Consider the following 14,586-nt stretch of genomic DNA (forward strand, 5'->3'; position numbering starts at 1 on the left):
CTCCAGTTACAGTATTTTGGGTTTTAAATCAAGGACTTTGTGTTTTATACACAGCAAAAGATATGGATCTAATTCCATATTAGTCCAGTTTGCCAGCACCATTTGTTGAACAGGTCTTTTCCCATTGCATATTCATTACATTTGTCAAAAAAAAAATAGAAAATCACTCCAAAGTATGGGAGTGGGCTTTTGAGCATATGCCTTTCACAGATCACTAAGCTATCCATTAATGGAGTATATTTTCATTTTCATTCATTTCAATGAATTTACTAACGTCCTTTTTTTGACACAGCGACTCACTGTATAACCCTGGTTGGAACTCTTTCCTAGATATATTTGTGTTATTATTTTCTGAGATTGGTTCCTTGTGGTTGGAGCACTTACTGTGCATTATTTCTCTTTTGTACATATATTCTGATTCATTTACTGTTTTAGCACCAAGGTGTTAACGAGGGGCCCGAGGAGATGGCTCTGCGGTTAAGAGCACTGGATCTTCTTCAAGAGGACCCAGGTTCAATCCCCAGCACCCACATGACAGCTCACAACTGTCTAACTACAGTTCCAGGGGATCCAACACCCTCATACAGACACACATGCAGGCAAAACACCAATGCACATGAAAAGAAATAAAATTCAAAAAAAGTAAAGGTGTTAACAAAATACTACATAAAAACACAACTCTTACCTCAAAGGGTATTACCTCAAAAGGAGTAGTTTATTCTGGAACTATATTTGAGTGGCCTGGGAACACATATTCTTGTTACTCCAAATTCCATATTCCAGTGAGGTAGCAATTTTAAGAAGTTTTTACAGAAACAGAACAGAGACTATCATAAACCAGCCAGCACACTTTTCAAAACATTGGTGTATTTGAACATTGGGCAGGTTCGTGTCCTAGTTTATTTTCTATTGCTGTGATAAACACCAGGACTGAAAGTAACTTGGGAAGCGAGAGGTTTGTTTTGGCTTACATATCACTAAAGGACATCTGGGCAGAGGCAGACACAGGAACTTACAGAAGGGAGCTGAAGCAAAGACCATTGAGGAATGTTGCTTACCAAAGACTAACCAGGCCACAGGTCACAGAAAATCTCAGGTGTAAGCCTCAGATGTTATTATCTGATGAATATTCTTAGACTTTGGGTGGTGTTGGTAGGTGTCTGCACATTCCAAAACAGTCACCTGATTGCCACAAATATGTTAGCTCACATCACAGAGGAGGATAATAAATGCTGATTAAGGAGACACCCAAAAAAAAAAGTCCCAAATAATATGGCTCTGGACTTGTGTCCTCATTGGTTGTGTCAACTTGACATAAGCTAGAGTTTTCTGGGCAAAAGGACCTCAGCTGAGAAAATGCCTCTATCTCTATCCATATTGCCTGTAGGCTCGCTCTCTCTCTCTCTCTCTCTCTCTCTCTCTCTCTCTCTCTCTCTCTCTCTCTCTCTCTCTCTCTCTGTGTGTGTGTGTGAGAGAGAGAGAGAGAGTGAGTGAGAGAGAGGGAGAGAGAGAGAGAGAGATTGAGATTTTCTTGATTAATGACTGATGTGGGTTAGTCCACACCACTGAGTGTTACCAACTCTGGGCAGGTAGCTCTGGGGTGTATAAGAAAGCAATCCGAGTAAGCCAGAGGGAGCAAGTCAGTAAGCAGTATTGCTCTGTGGCTTCTACTTCAGTTCTAATCTTCATATTCCTGCGCTGCTTGAGTTCTTGCCTTGACATCCCTCAATGGTGAACTATTACCAAGTAGTTTAAGATGAAATAAGCCCTTTTCTCCCCAAGTTGATTTTTGTCATGGTGTTTTTAACATAGCAATAGCAACCCTTACTAAGATGGGAATTAGTTCCAGGAGTGGGGCATTGCTATGACAGATCTGCCATATTGTTATGAGAGGATGGTGAAGGGTTTGGGAACTTTGGGCTGAAAAGGCCATTGATTGCTCAAATCTTCTTGGAGCAAATGCAGACAGTGTAGGTTTGGCTTGTGGAGTTTCAGAGGGCAGCAAAGACTCCACCGGGGCTGCTTGTGTAATATTTTGCATTACTAATCTGTGGTGTTTGTTGGGTGGTTGGGGTGCACACCTTTAATCGAAGCACTCAGGAGACAGAGGTAGGTGGATCTCTGAGTTCGAGGCCACCCTAGTCTGCAGATAGAATTCCAGGACTGCCAGAACTCTGAGAAACCCTGTCTTGAAAAAGAATAGAAAAGAAAAGAAAACAACAACAGAAAAAAAATTTTGGTGTCTGGTTAACTAGGGCTGAATAATAAGCTATGGTTAACAAGAGACAGGAATGACTGAAGCGAAACCTTTGCTTTATTGCCTTTTAATGATATGATCGATGCTGGTTAGCTAGAGCTGAGAAATTGGTGGTGATTAAGAAGAGACCAGCAGCCGGGCGTTGGTGGCACATGCCTTTAATTCCAAAAACAAAAACAGAACAACACCCGAAAGGAAGGAAGGAAGGAAGGAAGGAAGGAAGGAAGGAAGGAGAAGAGAAGAGACCAGAATCATTGAGGTAAAATCTTCTGTGACTATTTCCTCAGGGTCAGCACAGAGAAGCTGTGATCCAGAGTGGCCAAGGCTGCATCTCATGTTGTCAGCCAATCTTGACAATGTGTGAGATTCAACCAGATGGTGTCCATTTTGAGAGCCCGAAGTCATGAAGAGCAGCTGATGTTGTGGCGGGACTGAAGTCCCTGAAAAAGGCCATTGTTGCGGGTGCAGCCTCAGTTGCAGTGGAGACCCTAGTGTATAGAGACACTAACTAGTACCATGAGACAACCACCCAGAACAGAAGTAGGGTGTGGAGGAGAGTCAGCCTGAGTATACATGCTGTGTGTGCTATGATTGGCAGAGCTGGAGAAATGGAACCTTTAGAGCCCAGAAGACTATGAATTCACGATATTAGATATTGAAGTATTTATACTTTTGGACTTGGGCCTTGCTTTGATTTTGACTTTTTCCTGATTCTTTCTCATGGAGTAAGAAAGCATATAATTAATTTTGATTTTATTAGTCCACAGTTGAGATACTTTGGATTTTTAAAAAATTAGTATAGCATCTTAGGGTTTCAACTGCTGTGAAGAGACACCATAACCATGGTAACTCTTTTTTTATTGGTTTGTCGAGACAGGGTTTCTCTGTGTAGCTTTGGCTGTCCTAGAACTCACTCTGTAGACCGGGCTGGTTTCGAACTCAAAGAGATCTTCCTGCCTTTGCCTCCTGAGTGCTGGGATTAAAGGCGTGCATCATTGACACCTGGCGATCATGGCAACTCTTATAAAACATTTGATTGAGGTGGTGGCTAACACTTTCAGAGGTTCCCTTCATTATCACCATGGTGGGACATGGTGGCATGCAGGCAGACACAGTGCTGGAGTAGTAGCTGAGTTCTACATCTTGCAGGCAACAGGGCGTGAACTGAGACACTGGGTGTGGCTTGAGCATATATGAGACTTCAAAGCCTGCCCCCACAGTGACGCACTTCTTCCAACAAGACCACACCTACTCCAACAACGCTACACTTCCTAAGAGTGCCACTCCCTTTGGGGGCCATTTTCTTTCAAACCACTATAGTGATTTTTTTTTTGCTACTATTTTTTATTCTTCTCTCATACATTACTTCCCAACCACATTTTCCCCTCCTTTCACTCCTCCCAGGCCCTCCCCCAGATCCACTCCTCCTCTATTTCTCTTCGAAAAAAGATTAGGCCTCCCAGGGATATCAACTGAACAAGGCATAACAAGTTACGGTAAGACTAGGCACAATCCCTCATGTCAAGACTGTATGAGGCAACCCAGTAATAGGAAAGAGTCCTAAGAGCATGCCAAGTCAAGGGACACCCTCACTGCCACTGTGAGTCCCACAAGAACACCCAGCCACACAATCATAATGCATGTGCAGAGGACCTAGCTCAGACCCATACAGGTCCTGTGATTGTCGACTGAGTCCCTTGCTTAGTTGATTCTGTGGGCCGTGTCCTCGTGGTGTCCACAATCCCTCTGGCTCCTACAATCCTTTGTTTGGCTGTGGGTCTCTGCCTCTGCTCTCATCAGTTGCTGGATGACCCCTCTCTGATGACGACGGGGCTCTGCACCTATCTATTAGTATAGCAGACTATCATTAAGAATCATCTCATTCGAATTTTTTTCCCAGTCACGCTTGATTCTATCCTGGGTCTCCGGGCTGTCGGGTCTCTGGTTCCTGGCCATCCAGGCAGTGTCCGGTGTGGGTTCCCTCTCCTGGCATGGACCTCAAGTTGGACCAGTCATTTTTTGGCCACTCTCACAAGTTCTGCACCACTACCCCAGCCCATCTTTTTGGCAGGCCAGATCGTGCAGGTACGTCAAAGGTTTTTGGCTGGTTTGGTGTCTCAGTCCCACTGTTAGAAGCCTACCCTGGTTATAGAAGATGGCCAGTTCAGGCTCCATATCCCTCACTACTAGGAGTCTCACAGATGCCAGGGAGTTTCTGCTGCTCTAGGTTTCCACATCATCCCCCAAATGCCCCTCCCCCCCCAACTGCAATCATCTCTCCCAGTACTCTCCCTCCTCCACCCCACCCCTACTGGATCCCTTCCCTTCCCAGCCCCACCAACCCCTAGTCCACTCGCAAAATCTATTCTATTTCCCTTTCCCAGGGAGAGCCATGAATCCCACCTCGAGCCCTCCCTGTACCTTAGCCTCCTGGGTCTGAGGATTGTATAGCATGGCTAACCTTTACTTAACAGCTAATGTTCACTTGTAAGTGAGGACATACCATGTTTGTCTTTCTGGGTCTGGGTTACCTCACTCAGGATGATTTTTTTTTCCTGGTTCTACCCATTTGCCTTCAAATACATGTTTGTTTGTTTTTTAAACATTTCTTTGTGTAAACGTATCGCAATTTCTTTATCCATTCTTTAGTTGAGGGGCATTTAGGTTGTTTCTTGCCATGCTTTCAACCATGATGATAATGGAACAAACCTGTGAACTGTTATAAGTCAGCCCCGACTAAATGTTTTCCTTTTTAAGAGTTGCCTTGGTAATGGCTTCTCTCCACAGCAATAAAACCCTAACTAAGATACTATGTAACAAGGCAATAATATTCTTAGCAACACTTGTGGTGGATAAATATGTAGAGGAATGGAATTGGACCTTTACCTTGTACATACAGAAATATCAAGTCAAACGGACTAGCCAGTAAAATCTATTATCTGAAGCTATAAAACATCTAGAAGAAAAACTTGAGAAACCTTCCTCAACACTGATGCTATTTTTATTTTTAAACATATAAACAACAAACCCACAAAGAAGCCGGGCGTTGGTGGTACAAACCTTTAATCCCAGTACTTGGGAGGCAGAGGCAGGTGGATCTCTGTGAGTTCGAAGCCAGCTCTGGTCTCCAGAGCGAGTTCCAGGACAGCCTCCAAAACAATGCAGACAGCCGGGTGTTGGTGGCACACGCCTTTAATCCCAGCACTCGGGAGGCAGAGGCAGGTGGATCTCTGTGAGTTCGAGGCCAGCCTGGTCTACAAAGTGAGTTCCAGGACAGCCTCCAGAGCCACAGAGAAACCCTGTCTCGAAAAACCAAAAAAACAAAAAAAAACAAAACAAAACAATGCAGAGAAAAAACAAACAAACAAAACAAAAAACCCACAAAGAATGTTAAAAGATTGTACGTGTGATTACATCAAGCTAAACAACAACAAAAAAAACAAAACAGAACAAAAAAAAAACTTCTTGGAAAAAGAAACCTGAATTATATGAAAACAACTTACAAATCAAATATAAAGGTTGCTATCCAAGATATTAAGGAATCCATTCAACAGCAGCAAAAACGTTAATAGGATCCTTGTATTTAAGGCCAGAAGACACACCTCAAAGTTCACCCTGGTCCTAGAGGAAACGTCCTCAGGAAGAAAGAATTCGCGCAAAGCAAGACGAGGCAGGTGTGCCGACTCCATTCGAAGACTGCTTCCACCTTTGTCGCCTGAGCCCCTGCGTCAAGAGTTTTAGTAAGACTCGGCCCTTCACAGTCCATCTCCCATCGGCACCTGTGACCCCCGACGGTGTAACAGGTGCCCACTTTGCGAAGGGCATCTTTCCCAGGAAGGGGAGCTCACTGATCACCAGTCACACCAGGCTCGCTTAATCTGCAGATTAATTTGCCCCAGGAATGGGACTCGAGAGCTGCCAGAAAACTGCAGCCGTAACACCGGGTGGAGGCGAGGGAGGCTTAACTAATAATACACGTGAAAGCCAGCAGGCTAAAAACCGCACGGACTTCGGGAGACGCCAGAAGCGCTCGGCTCAAGGGTCGAAGGCGTGAAAACCGGAAGTCCTGGGTGGGCGGGGCCGGTGCGTGGATCACTGGGTGGGCACCGGAAGCGAGGCTCCCGAGAGGGACCCAGAGGGGACCCTGTCCAGTGGGCCTTTGGGGCGGCCCCCCGAGTGGGCGGGGACAACAACGTGGGCGGGGCTGCTCCCAGGCTCCAGGGCGGAGTCTCTTTGAGGGCGGGTCATCAGGGAGCGACCGCGGGCGCTTACCACCTGCTACGCATTTCCGGTTGCGCTAGCGCGGGTGAGGCACGCCGGGAGGCCGACTTTGACAGTCCCCGGGCGTGGTGGGCTCGGCTGAGCGGTTCCGTCGTCCCTGCAAGTCCGCCAAGTTTCAGGCCACCTCTGCCTAGCGGCTTGGGCAGGATGCGGCTGGGCTCCGGGGCCTTCGCTGCCAGCTGCGTAGCGATTGAGGTGATCGGGGTCGCGATATTTATTCGGGGATTCTTCCCGGCTCCTGTTCGTTCTGCTGCCAGACCGGAGCCCGGTGTAGAAACCCCGGCGCCCGAACCCATAGCAGGTACGGACCCCTTTCCCAGCGGTCCTCGCTTCCGTGCTGCCCCCACATTCTGCCCCCCGAAACGACTCGTCCTCTTGAGCATCGTTTCTGTGTCGACCTTCCACTGCGATATTCAGAGTGACTCTGGCTCCGCACCCCATTCTGCTATGCACCGATCCCCATCCCTTTTCCTAAACATCCTTCCAGGCACTTCCAAGTTAGGTTCCCAGTTCTGACCAATAGGACGTGAGAGGTAATATTTCTTCAGACCTCCTCCAGTTTTATATTACTCCCCAGTTCACCTCCCTTACCCCCCCCCCCGGTAGTTAAGGCCTCTTTCTGCGTTAGAATTTTGTTTTACTATCCTCACCTAGACAGATATAAACACCGGCTTAAAAAAAAAAACAGGTCCACACAATCCAGTCACTGGACATGTAAACAATCGGCAGACCCACCATTTCACTGCCTGCAAGGCTGTGTTTTAGGCCAAGAGATCCCAACGGTTAGATCTCTTTCATAGAGGCTTCCCTATCCCGCGGACTCTTCACTATGCTAAGAGCAATTCACTATATATTCCTGGGATACCTACTCATTGTTAACATACACTCCAGCCTAGCCCAGAAGATGCCCCTCTTAGTAGTCTGGCATCTGCGGATTAGTAACAACCCTTGTTGTCTCCTCTGGTCTCTTAGAAAATTAACTCAACACTGGCTACCAAAACTAGGTATGGTATGAAAGACATAGGATGGCCATTGAGGGTTTTTTGTTTGTTTGATTTTTCGAGACAGGGTTTCTCTCTGTATTGCTTTGGAGGCTGTCCTGGAACTCGCTCTGTAGACCAGGCTGGCCTCGAAACTCACAGAGATCCACCTGCCTCTGCCCCCTGAGTGCTGGGATTAAAGGCGTGCGCCACTAACGCCCAGCTCCTAAATAAAGTTTAAATTTTAATTTCCCTTTTTCTAAACACTTTTAGGAGCCAGCTCGAACTGGACCAAGCTGCCATCACCTCTCTTCAATAAAGTTGTTATTATGCTGATAGATGCCTTAAGAGATGATTTTGTGTTTGGGTCAAAAGGTGTGAAGTACATGCCCTACACAACTTACCTGGTAGAAAAAGGAGCATCTCATAGTTTTGTGGCTGAGGCAAAGCCACCCACAGTTACTATGCCTCGAATCAAGGTACAACATTTAACTTGGTGTTTTATGAATCGTGATTTGGCTCTTTTGAAAGTTTAGAGAGATTATCTAATCTACCTGGGAGATCCTATTTTAATAACATGGAAAGTGTTTTTATGTTGTCGGTTTAACTGGGGTGGTGGGATGCTGAAGTAACCCAATAATAAGATGGAGCCTTCTTTTTACGCCCTGTGAAGCAGCCAGAGTTCATACTTCATGGAAAGGAGGAAGGATTTAGAGCCAGATTGTCCAGGCCACTGTAGGCCAAGAGATACCTTCCTCTTTGGTAGCCTGGTGTGTTCCTTAGTCATCAGGCTTGAGGGATAGTCAGTCTAGTTCATAAATTGTATACATAAGAAAACAAACTCAGGTTAAATTGTGTGTGGGAATTATACAAAATGATCAAACAAATATAAACTGCCCTCAACAATTGTTACTTCTACATAATTGTCTACTTTGGTGAGGGTAGTTTTGAAGCGCATAGTGCTTTATCCAAGAACCGTGGCTTGGAGACTGCTTACTGAGTGACTACTAAGTGATTTGTATTTATATATTTAGAGTGATAAAACTCAACAGTAGATCATTTGCCTAGTATATGTGTATCACTGAGTTCAAGCCCTAGAGCCTAAAAATGAAGAAGTTTGCATTTATTTGCCACTGAAGAAATCTTACGAGAATTCTGTAGGCATCACAAAGATTCCTGTTTGCTTTAACCACAAAGTCATGACTCTTATCTTAGGTGGTGGTATAACTCCAAATCATGACGGTTCACTACCATTACTGTCACCTGGTAGGGTGTGTGATAAAGGTGGGGAGAGTATCGACTCGGCTCTGTATCAGAAAGATGGGCTATCTCACACCAAACGTCTGTTACACGGTGCAACACTGTGGGTGGGGTCTGATGTTCCATCGACGTTCCTGACCCAGCTCACTTTAAGAACTGTATATGGACAGTGTTTCCTCTTGTTTTTTTGAAAAAAGCTCAGATATTAGATTTGCTGGATTATTAGGGTTTGTTTGTTAGAGTTAATGAGCTCTCTCTTGTCCCATAGAGCAAGTTAAATCTCACGTGGAACCCTGACAAGGGGTCTGAGTATACAGATTGATGTTTTTAATGTATAGACATACACATTAGCATTAACCCATAGCTTCTGTGACTGGCACTATGTCTACCTATTATTGTCTCCTCCTTTACTGTCTTACCAGTGAAAGCAGTGCCTGAACCATGTTCATTACATAATCAAATCTTCATTATCGAGTTTGATGTTTCTTGTCCAAGGTCTGTGTTCTGTCTTACCCACTATGATTGACTCAGTCAACAGTACCGGCCTACTGTAGGTCTGTATCCATTTGTTTGACCCCTAAGCGATCTTCCTGTCTTCGGTGCTGTACTTTTTTAAGTCTTGAATGTTTCTTCCTGCAGGCGTTGATGACAGGGAGTGTCCCTGGCTTTGTTGATGTCATCAGGAACCTCAATTCTCCCGTGCTCCTAGAAGACAATGTGATAAGGCAGGCAAAAGCCGCTGGGAAAAGAATGATCTTCTATGGAGATGAAACATGGCTTAAATTATTCCCAAAGCATTTTGTGGAATATGACGGAACGACATCATTCTTTGTGTCAGATTATATAGAGGTCAGCCTGATACTACCATTTTCCACTTAGAGGTGATGCTATTTCCTGTGTGGTACTTACTAATTTATGGAGTGGTATGGCAAGGTTGTAAGAATCATTCATTTATATAATCAGTTTGTAAGTGGAGATACAAACCCTGCTGCAGGTGTGAACCAAGGTGTAGGCCCCCCCAAATACAAAGCAGTTGGGTAGATGTTAAGGTCACAGACAGTCAGGAAGAGTGCCAGAGCAGAGGAACTAAATCACTGAATGAGTGAGGATTCTCCACATGGCCAAAAGGAGAGGCAACAGTGCCAACCTGCAGTTCTTTAACTGTTTGGATGGACAGGGGAACAGAGCCTTTCTCTGGAGGCCTGTGGTGGGTGAAGTAGAGTCTTATCCTGAGAGGCATCTGCCGGTGTTGGGGTGCAGGCTCCAGCAAGGGAAAGATAAGGATTAGATCCAAGTGTGTGAAGGTTGGGCCTGACTGAGGCAGAAGTGATAATCCACAGGTGTTAATCTGTTAAGCACTAGAATAAGAATCTCTGCATAGTTTAGGGTCTGGGGGGCCAGTCCTTGAGTGTGTATAGTTTTACCAATAACTTTTCTAGAGTGGCATACCCTTTCCACAGTTCACCTGGGCAGGCACAGTGTGGCTTTTCGGTAGTAACAAGTTTTCATGCTGTATCATCAAGTGGAACACTTTTCTTTGCGGTGCGTGCTTTAGTGAGGGGGAAATGGGCTCACTGAAGACTCAGGGCTAAGCAGGCTACTGGCCCTATCAGGAACTGTTTACCTACTCACATCGTCATGATGTTGCTTCAGAAATGGAGATAAATGCTGTTGTCTTCCTTCCAACAGTAGCCTTTATGTAGGACTGTTACTTATTCCTAACTGTACTGCATACTGTCTTGGTTGGCTGCCCTTCATTATCCCTAAACAGGCTTCTTGGGCCTGTTTAGCTTGCTAATTTGTTCAGCTTTAGTTAAGACAAGCAATGATCCCATGGGTGTGTGTGTGTGTATGTATGTGTGTATGCCAGAATAGCTTTTTACTCCTTTAGATTATCTGTATAATATATTTTGTTCACAAACTAGAGACATTAAAAAGAATAGGCATAATAAGAGCTTAGTCTAATCTTAATATTCATTTTTTAAATAACTTCGGGACTTTTGTTTTATTTTGTTTTTGTTTTTGTTTTCAATTTTCATGAGTCCTGTTACCTAAGATTGACTCCTGGTGATCCGGGAAAAAATTGGATGCACTGTTTATATGTATGTCCTCCCTCCCTGCTCCCCCTTTGAAGGTGGATAATAACGTCACAAGACATTTGGATAAAGTATTAAAAAGAGGAGACTGGGATGTGTTAATCCTTCACTATCTGGGGCTGGATCACATTGGCCACATTTCTGGGCCTAACAGCCCCCTGATTGGTCACAAGCTCAGCGAAATGGACAGTATCCTGATGAAGATTCACACGTCACTGTTGTCGAAGGTAAGTCTCACTGTTTGTTGTACGTTGGGTGGTGATGGGATTTCATGTTGCCAGTATTTCCTAGAAGGAACAGAAATGGCTGAGAGAGCACTGCCCATTGTCTGTCAGCCAGTCATGCTTCTGCCATGGGCACCTTCTAGATCAATGTTCCTTTGTTGGTGACTATGTGTAGAGTTACATTCTGGGGCACCTTCTAGATCAATGTTCCCTGGTTGGCAACTATGTGTAGAGTTACATTCTGTCCGGAAAGGAAACATGAGAAATACAGTAAGCAATGTAAGTGTGCCAAAACGTAGATGCTGTCTCAGGAAAGCACAGGGGGGAGGAACTAACCCCTGTTCTAAGGAGAGTCTATAATTGTAAATGGTGTATTCAGGACAGTTGTCCTGGAAGAGTATTCCATGTGAACGGAGGCTTGAAGGGAGGAAGGGACAGATTCATACTATCTGTGTGCGTGTGTGTCAGGTAGGGAAGCATTGAGGGTCAAGAGCCTGCCCGGTACTATTGGAGCAGATAAGATCAAATGGCTGGGGTCTGGTTCAAGAAAGCCCATGACCTGTTTAGTTCACTCTCTGGATTCTGTGTGATTCCCTTTAAACAGTCCTGTAAAATAAATGCCTCTAATACCTCTCTCGACAGGGAACCTAGGCAGGAGGAATCATGTGCCCACGGCCTGGGAATGACAGATATTCTCAGAGGTCATAAACACAACCCTTATGTACTCTGTGAACTATGTATTGTTCTCTCTTCACCCGTAACAGGATTGAATTGGCCCCTTTGATCTGACTGTAAGCTTATTGGAAGAGATTAAATGCATTAAGGAGAAGGTCCTATTTAGGACCTAAAGTGAAGTTCTACAGTTACGTTCCCTTCCAAGACCATATATGTTTTTGCCAGACATATACAGCTGACAGGTTCTCCTTTGTCTTACAGGAGAGAGAGACTCTCTCACCCAGTTTGCTGGTTGTCTGTGGTGACCATGGGATGTCTGAAACAGGGAGCCACGGGGCCTCTTCCACGGAGGAAGTAAGCACACCTCTGATCTTAGTCAGCTCTGCATTTGAAAGGAAACCTGGTGAGAATTAGGAATGATTAGCACTTAAATTTTGTTTTGTTTTGTGGTTTCTCTCTGTAATTGCCCTGGCTATCCTGGAACTCGCTCTGTAGACCAGGCTGGCCTCCAGCTCACAGACATCTGCCTGCCTCTGCCTCCTGAGTGCTGGGATTAAAGGCGTGCACCACCAGCCCCTGGAGATTAACATTTTAAACTATAGTTTGATATAAGTTATACCAAAACAATGTGAAATAAAAATTAAAGGGGAGTTGGGCAGTCAGTATTTATAATTCACATTCTTTCCTCTGATTCTCAAAAAAGAAATTCTGTAAGAATTCTATTGCAGGAATATTGCTTGTCTAGGTATGTAACTCCTCAAAATTTGCCTCCCGGGCTGCTGAGATGTCTCAGTTGGTAAGGGAAATGCTGGCCAAGCATGACTGTTTGGATTACATCTCTGGGACCCACCTGGTGGAAGGAAAGAAATCACTCTCACAAGTGTCCTCTGACCTGGCATGCATGTGCCCATACATGTACATATATACACAAAATAAATAAATACATAAATGAATAAGTAAGGGAATATAATACTATTTGCTTTCCTTTGGTTTTTTGAGACAGGATTTCTCTGTGTAGGCCTGACTGTCCTGGAACTCACTCTGTAAACCAACCTAGCCTTGAACTCAGAGATCCGTCTGCCTCTGTCTCCCGACTGCTGGGATTAAAGGGGTGCACCACCATTGCCTGGCTATAAATATTTTAAAAAACGAAAACATGCCAGCAGCTAATATTTAAATGTTTTTAAAAGTGCTCACTATTTAAAATTGTATGATGACAGCAGAGTCAGGTTCAGAGAGAGCACAATGGACCAGCTAAGACCCCATTCCTAGATCAAACATAATACTTTTTTAACCTGTACCTGACTGACCTGGCCTGTCATCCCCTCCTCCATCCCTTCACAGCTGCATGCCCGTCTGCCACCACAAGACTAAAACATGGCTACAGTAGTGTTTCTGCAGAAAAGTTGACACCTGTAGATAATCTCTGGTTCTGTGGTCCTGTAGCCTAATGCATTGGGTTTGCATCTTGGTCAGTGCAAAGCCAAAACAAGTGCAGCCAGGACATGAAGGAGTAGAGAAAAGATGTACCTGCAGTTGGCAAGACCGTGAGAGTCATTTCCAAAGCAATGATCTTTTGGACAGAAGCAGAGGTTTTAGTTAGGGAACCTATACATATTCATATAGAGAGGTTGGCCTCTTATAAACATGCACAATTAAACTGTACACTCCTACTGGCTGGTGGTGGTGTATTCCTTTGATCCCAGCAGTCAGGAAGCAGAGGCAGGCAGAGCTCTGTGAGTTCCAGGACAGCCATGGAGGTTACACAGAGAGACCCTGTCTGAAGAGACTTTTTAAAAAGGCATACAGTCTCGAGCATGCTTAGTTTAAAGTCATGAAGCAGTATGTAGAAGATTAAAGTGATGGGCAGAAATTTCTCTCAGTATGCTCATCTTATCCCATGAGGTTTTTAAAATAAAATTTCTAAAATTAAAATTATATAATCCCCCTCCCTTTCCTTCCTTCAATCCCTTCCATGTACCTTTTGCTTGTTCCCCCTTGAAATAAATCGTGGTCTCTTTTTCTTCATTGTTGTTTTACCCTCTAAAAAGAGAAACATATATATATATATACATATATATATATATATATATATATATATATATATCTTTAGTTGCTTGTAGTTCTTTTCTGAGGAGGCTGTGAGATTTACCCCTTTCATGTTATCATGTCTAATGGTGTTTTACTTGTTCAGGTCTTGTTTAGGCTGCCATATTGTTGAGGTGTTAGGGGTGCAAGCCCCTTGTCATTTCTAGGAAGCACAATATTATAGCAGATTTCCTGATCCTCTTAAAAAATTTCAGCCTTCTCCATGAAGATGTTTGCTGAGCTTTAAGTGCATGGGTTACGTTGCAGATGTGCAGGAGTTACGCTGCAGGTGTGCAGGAGTTATGTTGCAGGTGTGCAGGAGTTACGTTGCAGATGTGCAGAAGTTATGCTGCAGATGTGCAGAAGTTACACTGCAGGTGTGCAGGAGTTAAATGCTGCAGGTGTGCAGGAGTTACACTGCAGGCGTGCAGGAGTTACGCTGCAGGTGTGCAGGAGTTACGTTGTAGGTGTGCAGGAGTTACGTTGCAGGTGTGCAGGAGTTATGTTGCAGGTGTGCAGGAGTTACACTGCAGGCGTGCAGGAGTTATGCTGTAGGTGTGCAGGAGTTACACTGCAGGCGTGCAGGAGTTATGCTGCAGGTGTGCAGGAGTTATGCTGCAGGTGTGCAGGAGTAACGTTGCAGGTGTGCAGGAGTTATGCTGTAGGTGTTCAGGAGTTATGCTGTAGGTATGCAGGAGTTATGCTGCAGGTGTGCAGGAGTTATG

General features: G+C 44.7%; 1 protein-coding gene and 1 long non-coding RNA gene across 4 annotated transcripts in view; one reads left to right on the forward strand and one right to left on the reverse strand.

Annotated features, from left to right (window-relative positions):
• Positions 1 to 2,399: 2,399 nt before the first annotated feature.
• On the reverse strand, positions 2,400 to 6,451 carry LOC121135121. The gene is made up of 2 exons (XR_005872301.1): positions 5,860 to 6,451; positions 2,400 to 2,745 (listed from the first exon to the last, which is right to left on the reverse strand). It is a non-coding gene; the product is annotated as an uncharacterized LOC121135121 (long non-coding RNA).
• A 98-nt stretch (positions 6,452 to 6,549) lies between these two features.
• Pigg (phosphatidylinositol glycan anchor biosynthesis class G) overlaps positions 6,550 to 14,586 on the forward strand; it is a 29,257-nt gene continuing 21,220 nt past the window's right edge. For all 3 annotated transcript variants that reach the window (XR_001196910.3, XM_005077402.4, XM_013118632.3), the window contains exons 1-5: positions 6,550 to 6,839; positions 7,792 to 7,997; positions 9,418 to 9,627; positions 10,913 to 11,101; positions 12,035 to 12,176. Coding sequence is in view for 2 of the 3 variants with exons in the window: in XM_005077402.4 (XP_005077459.1) it covers positions 6,686 to 6,839; positions 7,792 to 7,997; positions 9,418 to 9,627; positions 10,913 to 11,101; positions 12,035 to 12,176 (901 nt within the window). In the remaining variant the exon portion in view is untranslated. The remainder of the gene's footprint in view (positions 6,840 to 7,791; positions 7,998 to 9,417; positions 9,628 to 10,912; positions 11,102 to 12,034; positions 12,177 to 14,586) is intronic.

This window comes from Mesocricetus auratus, unplaced genomic scaffold, assembly GCF_017639785.1.
Source record: "Mesocricetus auratus isolate SY011 unplaced genomic scaffold, BCM_Maur_2.0 Super-Scaffold_100031, whole genome shotgun sequence".
In the NCBI taxonomy this organism is placed as follows: domain Eukaryota; kingdom Metazoa; phylum Chordata; class Mammalia; order Rodentia; family Cricetidae; genus Mesocricetus; species Mesocricetus auratus.